The sequence below is a fragment of the Propithecus coquereli genome, unplaced genomic scaffold (assembly GCF_000956105.1).
Source record: "Propithecus coquereli isolate 6110/MARCELLA unplaced genomic scaffold, Pcoq_1.0 Scaffold28, whole genome shotgun sequence".
In the NCBI taxonomy this organism is placed as follows: domain Eukaryota; kingdom Metazoa; phylum Chordata; class Mammalia; order Primates; family Indriidae; genus Propithecus; species Propithecus coquereli.
The window spans coordinates 1,409,095-1,417,242 of record NW_012148396.1 but is presented as its reverse complement, the minus strand read 5'-3'; the positions used below and the strand labels follow the sequence as shown (position 1 = coordinate 1,417,242).

General features: G+C 40.8%; 1 protein-coding gene across 2 annotated transcripts in view; it reads right to left on the bottom strand.

Moving 5' to 3' along the window:
- Window positions 1-7,648, bottom strand: part of EFR3A (EFR3 homolog A (S. cerevisiae)) — a 108,559-nt gene extending 100,911 nt beyond the window's left edge. The window contains exon 1 of one of the 2 annotated variants that reach the window (XM_012648154.1): window positions 7,429-7,648. In XM_012648154.1, the coding sequence (XP_012503608.1) occupies window positions 7,429-7,438 (10 nt within the window). In that variant the 5' untranslated portion in view covers window positions 7,439-7,648. The remainder of the gene's footprint in view (window positions 1-7,428) is intronic. The other variant, XM_012648155.1, reaches the window with a different exon arrangement.
- Between the last annotated feature and the right edge of the window lie 500 nt (window positions 7,649-8,148).

The following is an 8,148-nucleotide window of genomic DNA, read 5'->3' as shown; positions in this document are numbered from 1 at the left end:
CACTATTTTATAAATATTACTGTTATAGATACCTTGATACAGAAATCCTGGTACAGTCTGTTTTTAATTATTTCTTAAAGACAGATTACCAAAAATAAATTACTGGGTCAATGGGTATAAGAATTATTAGATCATTTGATAACAGTCAAATTACTTTCCAAAAAAGCTGTACCAATTTAAACTTCTGCCTTCTCTACTGTACCTCACTGCCTTCGCATGTTATTGTTAAAAAGTCTTGTGGCAATCTGACAGACCAACATGTATTCTAACTACACAGGATTGGTAGTGTTTTGCTTTCGGATTTGTATAAATGCTGTAAATATTAATGTTTTTCCATTTGGTATTAATTTTGAATCCTTCTTTGTACTGTTAACCATGATCTTTATAATACTCCCATACCCCTCCATGTGTCACAAAGGCAGTATGAAGTTGTGAGCATCCACCCAGGATCCAGATGATCTGGGTTCTACTACACACCAGTACCCAGCTGAATGGCATGCTTAACCTACGTTGCTTTCACTTTTCCCTTAATGATTGGACTAAATGTCCTTTTTCACTCCAAATCCTATTCCATGTCATTTTCCCTTCCATTGATCTGACAATTCTTTCTTCATAGATACTGATTTTAGAAAAATCTTATTAAATATCTACATAATAATTAGAAGATTTCAATAGGCTAACAGAGAAGGTAAGAAAAAAACAAGAAAAAGCATGTTAAAAAATTAGGGGGAAAACAGACAAAAAGGTAGAAGACATACTCAGAATAGCATGATGTATTCGGCAAATGATATTCTTCCACGACCTGAGTTACCATGCTTCTGTCACAGAGTAACCACCACTCTAGTGATCCACTTTGTTTTTCCATCTCAGTATACCTTTGAATTGCTTGAAATTATATACAAAACTTTGGGTGAGAATCTGCATTTTTCTGGGGAAGAATAATCATGGCTTTTATTTTCAGAAACGTTCATTTAGCAAAAATATTTAAGACTCCTTAACCTTGACAAACAGCTTATGTCCTATCTTCTGGTCCACCCTTTCCTCCCTGAAGTAGTTGAGGGCCACACTGGGATTTTCCTTACCCTCATTTCTTTCTCAGAATGCCTGGGACCCTTTTCCTTCAATGGTATCAATAAAAACCTTTCTACTACCACTACAGGATAAAGGGGTGTTAACTTTCTACAGAGGGGCTCCTCTAGGAGAGATAGCTCCTGACATAAAAGTGGAGCTTCTAATGGAACTGGTGTTCATACAGAAACATTCTAAGATTCAGACATACAAAGAAAATACCTTAGTGATTCCTTCTTTAACAAAAATTAGAATCATGCTATCTAGTATCTAAAGGTAGAGAGCAGTAAATAAATATACAAAAAGGAGAATATGATATCCTATACAGAATCAGATTTTTCCACTGCAATCCATCCCACTGCTACAGAAACACTGTAAATGACAGATAACTGGATCATTCCATACCATGTAGGGAATGTAATACCATGTAATGGGTTAAATGTGGTTTTATACTAGAAAGTATACTAGTAACTTCATTTGACTGATGAATAAAAGGCCCCTGCCTCCCAAAACACAAAGGATTGTCTTTCTTTTTATAGGGGTATATGGGCGGAACACGGGAGAGAACAATGATATTGAAAATCACTGCTCTAGAAAACCAGAGAAAGATGGCTGCAGCTGTTTTTTGTTTAAAGTTGCTCATTCCATATCACCCAAAGTGGGAGTGTAGGCAGACTGAGTTCCCCGGAAAGCTGGGCTTCCTCCTCCCATCTGTCCAGCTTACTCGGATGGTATAGTTCTAGGAGGTGCTTAGAACTGCCTGGAAATCCCGAGATGGAAAAGTGAGGTAGTAAAGGAGGGGAACCTTCCCCCCAGCCCCGGAAGGAACTAGACAGGGTCAAACCCACCCAGTCCAGGGTCAGAGAAGATCCTGCCCTGCTCCAATAGATCACTGTTGCCTGGACCACACCTGCAGGTTTTAAATATTTAGACCAGTGGTTCTCAACCAGGGACAATTTTGTCCCTCAGGAGGCATTAGGCAATGTCTGAGGACATTTTTGGTTGTCACAACCTTCAGGAGAGAGAGGATTAAAATTGGCTTCTAGTGGGCAGAGGCCAAGAATGCTGCTAAACACCCTGCAATGCACAGGACAATCCACCCTTCCCCAACACACCCCAAACTAGTCCAAGACATCAACAATGCAAAGGTTAAAAAACCCTGATTTAGACTATGATTTGCAGGCCTCCCATTTGTATTCTTGTCTCAGACCTCAAAAATGGTAAAGACAAGCCTGAAAAGAACCTAATCATAAAGTATTAATATAAAACTTTCATAACACTGTTTTTATGGAATAAAATCAGTTCAGCTTATAGTATTTCAAAGAATAACTTCTCTAACTCCAGTTAAGATTCAACCATTCTAGACTGGGGGGGAGAGGGAGATTGGTTAACGGTACAAACATACAGTTAGATAGAAGGAGTAAGTTCTAATGTTCGATAGCAGAATAAGGTGACTATAGTTAAAAACAATGTACTGTAATTTTCAAAATAGCTAGAAGAGAGGACTTAAAATGTTCCCAATACATAGAAATGATAAATACTCAAGGTGACATATATCCTAAATATCCTGATTTGATCCTTACACATTCTGTGCATGTAATAAAATATTACATGTACCCCATAAATACATGCAAATATTATGTACCAATATTTTTTTAAAAAAAGATTCAATATTTCATTTATTAAACATTTACCAAGCACCTGTTATGTAACCAGGTGGGCATAACAAGGCTAAGCGAAAGTGACAGTGTTAAAAGAAACTGATAAGATCTGATTGAGCTCCTGCCTGGCCCAGAGCAGTGCAGTATGAAAAAAGAACTGGGAATCTAAAGTCAGACCCGCCTAGTTCCAATGCCAGCTCTATCACTTACTGTCATCAGGAATGTTACTTAACTTTACTGAACCTCAATCTCTCCATCTCTAAAACAGTTCAAATAAAGGCCTTCCTCAAAATGGGAGAGTTGTAAATAAGATAATTCATATAAAGCACAAAGCATATTGCCTGGCACACAATCGGCATTCAATAATTAATTCCTATTACTAATAGGAAACTATACATCTTCATGGAGTAATCAAATAAGTCAGAAAACATTAGTATGCTTGTGAAATAGACAGCCACTATAACTGTGATTATGACAGCTTGAACATATTTTCAGGCAAGTTAACTGCTTCACTGTATGCCATATAAAAACTCTTCAAATTCTGGCTCCCATCCTTCTCCAGCCTTATCTCTCACGACCTACATAATCTTAATGCAGCCCTATGTCCCCATGAGTGGAGACAGGTTGAAAGATGAGATCTGGACAGCAACCAAGACAGTGTCAAGCCAAAAGTCACCGTGAGAAAAAAAATTCTTCAACTACAACTCTGGAAGGATACACAGGTGGTGGGCAGAGGGAGGAAGAGAGGGAGGAAGATGTGCAGGGACAGGAGAGTGGAGAGAGGAGGAAGAGGAGCAGGGAGGAGAGGGGAGAGAAATAATGCAAACATGAATGAATATGAATGAACACAAAAGGCTAACAAGGCAGTAGTATAAATGTGTAGGTCAAGTTTGCATGTAATGTGTCTCTAAAAGTAAAACATTTCAATCAGCACCCATCCTTTGCTTCACAATTCATTCTGCACTTCCTTCATAAGAATGAATTGAAAAATAAGTTAAATTAGCCTCAAAGGAAAAGAAACAAACACTGAGTGACCACATTACTACAGCCCAACAAATCTGCCCAGATAGCAACATCACTATCTAAATGAGAAGAGAAGTCATTAACCACACATGATTACTGAAAGCATAGTTTAATAGCAAATAGTGGTTGAGAGCTTTGGTTTTCCCTAGCAAATATATAACTTTTTATATATAATAAAATAGCACAGTTTATTGGATCTGTTTTGAGGCAAGTTATCTGTGAACCTAGAAGCCCCTTTTATATAAGGAGTTTACTAAAACGTTTAAGTCTGTGCCTATATAATCAACTGCTATTGATTATAGTAGTTGGAATCCACAGCTTTCTTCCCACAGGTTCCTGGGACAAGATGGAAGCAAAGGCATATGTGAAACTTTCTTGCAAGCTCACAGAATGATTTATATTTTGACTAACCTTATGTTTGTCCTGATGTAACTAACTAAAAGGAAAAAAAAAAAAAAAAAGGCTAAACTATTATAAACTTATTGCTAGAGAAAAATAAATGTCATCTATGCTCTTTGTGGTTACTGATCATAGGGGCCAGATTGTTAGGGACAGAAAAACAAGTGAGAAGTAATCGAAATCAGAAAAACAAAAAGGAGAAAACATTTATAGAAAAACAATAAGGAGGAAATGGTTACAGAAAAATAAAAAGAAGGAACAGTTATTTCAGTCTTAAAGAGTGGGGTAATTAGACCATGGAACACTGACCACCAGTCAGAGAATGGAAATGGAAATTTCCCCACAGTATATAAAACATAACCTTTAAGTCATGTCCAAACATAGAAAGGAATCCAGTCCTAATTATAATTAAGCTTTACCTAAACATAAAACATAAAAACATAGAAGTGGACAGTGTCTTCACTTGTGCAGACAGAAGGAAATGTACTTTCATTTTGCACCCTTAAATATTCCTTACAATAAATTCTTCACGCATTCTTGCTGAGTGTCTGTCATCTCTCTCTGTCACACGGGCCAAGGCTTGTGATTCCTCCAAGCCAGGAGCTCAAGAACTGGGGCGACACTTCAAAGTTCAGCCGTGGACGAAATTGTGACAAGATCTATGCTCAAGTCCTGATTCTACTCCACTGAAACTCACAGGAGGCTCAGTCTCCTGACATGCAAAATAAAATGACTAAGAAGTTTAACATTCCTTCCAATTCAAATTCTGATTCAGAGTTTGAAAATCTTTAAAATCAAAATGCTTCTTAATGGTCCTTTGGAGAATGAAATAAAGGCCTTTAGAAAAATGATGTGTCAAATTATAGGTTTGTAGGTTTGAAAAGATCATTCAGCAACACAGTCATGAAATCTGTGCCTACTGACTATCTCAAACTACAGGCTGAATACAGAGTGACATGACCACAGAATTGTTACTGCGTCCTAACAGCTTCCTGTCAGGCATCCTTCCAGGTAGTTGTTTTCTCAAAAAGAGGCTATGGATCTCAAAAAAAACTCCAATGAAATGGCCTTTAATATTCATGAGATATACAACTGCTTAGCAAGTGGTATACCATGCTCAGCTGGATTCTACTTATCAACGCTTTCAATGACTGAGTACCAGTATCCTAAATAAACAACAAAATAGCAATAGAAGAGTAACTCTAGGACTTAGGGCAAGGGTTGCTTTCAGAATTTTAGAGTCTGAGAGACCATAACGATCGCCTTCAATCCTTTGATTTTACAGTTAACTAAAACCCTTAAGGATTAACTGGCTGAGCCTCTCAACCATTTAACATTAAACAAAAACAAAACAAAAAAACCTCACTTTATTTGAACAGGATTCTCTAACCAAAAGCATTCCTAAAGAAAGTGACAATTTTGCAACCTGTGTTGGAAATTAATTCTACAAACAGAATTTCTAAGAAGCACTACTGTCCCCTGCATGATCCTGGCAATTTTGGCAGCTGTGACTACCAAAGGAGAGAAAAGGCAAATAGGAACATTACTTACTTCACAATGGTCTCCCAATCAGTAGCACACTTTTATCCAGTCATAAAAAATGTACCATGACAAATATTAACAATGATAGATAAACAAACACGTCACTTGTCTTCCAGTCAGGGAGTGAAATCTGCATTCCTAACCATACAAACTGTACCATAGCTTGTCCTAAAATCATTTTGCAGAGTAAATCAGGCATTTGAAAAGAAACCATTCTCTATAAAACTGCATATAACCTTTTAATATAACTTAAAACTTTGTTTAATTTCATAGGATGCTAACTTTGGCATTTTACCAATAAATTCCACTTGCAGCCTCAACTTTCAAGAATAGGTGTTTACCTCTTCCCCTTTGCTTTCTCAGAAAGTAAAAGATTAACACAATGCTAACCTCATTCACTGAATAACATGAACAAAAATTTAGAATAAAGTGACAATAATAATAATGAAAATGATGCTAAATGATATTTCTCCAGCCTAAAGGAATAAAACAGAAATAAACTGCTGACATATTTACTGGCTACGAAGTGCAAGAACATGCTTTAAAAACACACAGTACGGTGTAAAGAAAAAAAATCCACAGTACGCACATAGGTATGAGGAGTTAAAATCTTTACACGAAGATTACTTAAAGGTTTGCCACAGGATTATATAAATCTTTCTAATCTCAGGAAATAATTCCTCTTTTCCCACCACTAGACAAACATGCATTTGAGGCTGATCTGGAAATTCAGTGTCCCACATGTCTACAAAAATAAGGACAATTAGAAGGCGTTAGTTACGAATTCTAAGAAATATCATACTCACAAGTGTTTAAAGATTCTATGATATGGAACATAACACCACAAAAGCCCTACTTGAAAAGAATCTCATCAGTCACCTGCGGGGCTCCTCTCTGCCCAAGATAGGAGCTTCCCCAGTTTGCACAAATCCATATGGGCCACTGGGTTTAAAGTCACACTGCAATTATTTGGGTCATTTTAAAATAGGTCATTCGTAGTACTGTACCGTGTATGTCTAAAAAGCCTCCAATACCCAGCGATTTTCAAACTTTAGGGTCCCTCGTTAACCCCTAATACAATTACTAGACGTGCAGATTCGGGGCCCAAGCTCCGGAATCTTATTCAATCCGGCTAGGGAGGGGCCTGACACCGGCATTTTGAATCATCTGCCCAGGCAAATCTGAAGCAGGTGGTCCAACAGCCACATTTTAAGGCATCTATGCCTAACAAATTCCCGAGAGAGCACCTACTTCAACCACCCCGGACGTGTTACAGATGGCGAGAGTCAAGGCTGCTGGGGACTTTGGGGGGGTGGGGGGGGACACGGGGAAGGCCTGGCCTGAGATAAGAAGGCAGTGACAATGGTACCACGGTTATTTTCAGCACTTCCATAAAGTTCCACTAAGCTGTGTAGCGGGGTGGATAAAAAGCTTGAACTTTGAAGTCCCACAGGTCTAGGTTACCAGCAGCCCTGCTAACTACTTAGTTGTGCGTCTTAGCGGCTCCCTTAACGCTCGGGCCTCAGTTTCCCCATCTGTGCAACGGGATCACGCCACCCCCGGAAGGCTAAGCCAAAACGAAACTAACTCGGCTGCTCGCAGGTATTTTCTGGCTCTGCTCAGCCCAGCTCCGCTTCCCCCGCCACCCCGGCCAGGCGACCCAGCCAGAGCAGGTCCAGCGGGCTGCCGCCTCCTAACGCCCCCCGCCCGGCCCGGCCCTCGGCCGGCCACTCACGGGTAGGCATGGTGACCCCGAGCCGCGCTCGCCGCCGCACCGAGGCTCAGCGAGGCCGCGCAGGGCGCGCCGACAGCACCATGACGGCCAGCGTCGGGCCGCGGAGGCCGGGACGAGGAGAAGGGCGAAGGGCGGAGGGAGCGGACGTGGACCCCGCGGCTCACACAACGAAGCCAGCTACAGCTCCCACCACCCACCCCGCTGCGCGCCGGACGACGCGCTGTGCGACCCACGCCCGTGACGTCAACACGCCGCCGACGTCTTGGCCCCGCCCTCGCCGGACCGCCGGCCTCTGATCAGGAGCCCACGCTGAGGGGCGGGTGCTGGGGTGGCCTGCAGAGGACAGGCACGTAGGCGTGGATTTTAGCGGTCCTTTTTATTTTGAAATCCCGGTGATTTGCTTGGCATACGTTTTCCTTAGTCCCAACTTGGAATGCATCCCTTTATAATTGTGAGGATAACGGCTGTGAGCTCATTGAGGACCTGTCGGTGCGTTCTGCATTCTCTGGAAGCATGATTTATTTGAGACACACTGGGGTCACTTGAGGTGATGGCTGCGCAATTTTTGAGAGGACAGAAAATCTGATTTCCTCTTGCTGTTCTGGTGACTTTCATAGTGATCTTGGCCCTCAGGAGTTAGTCTCCTCTGGAGAGGGAGGTGCTGTCCACGTGGCTGAGCCACTTTTCTTGATGCTCTAAGCATCATTAATAATTGAGGTA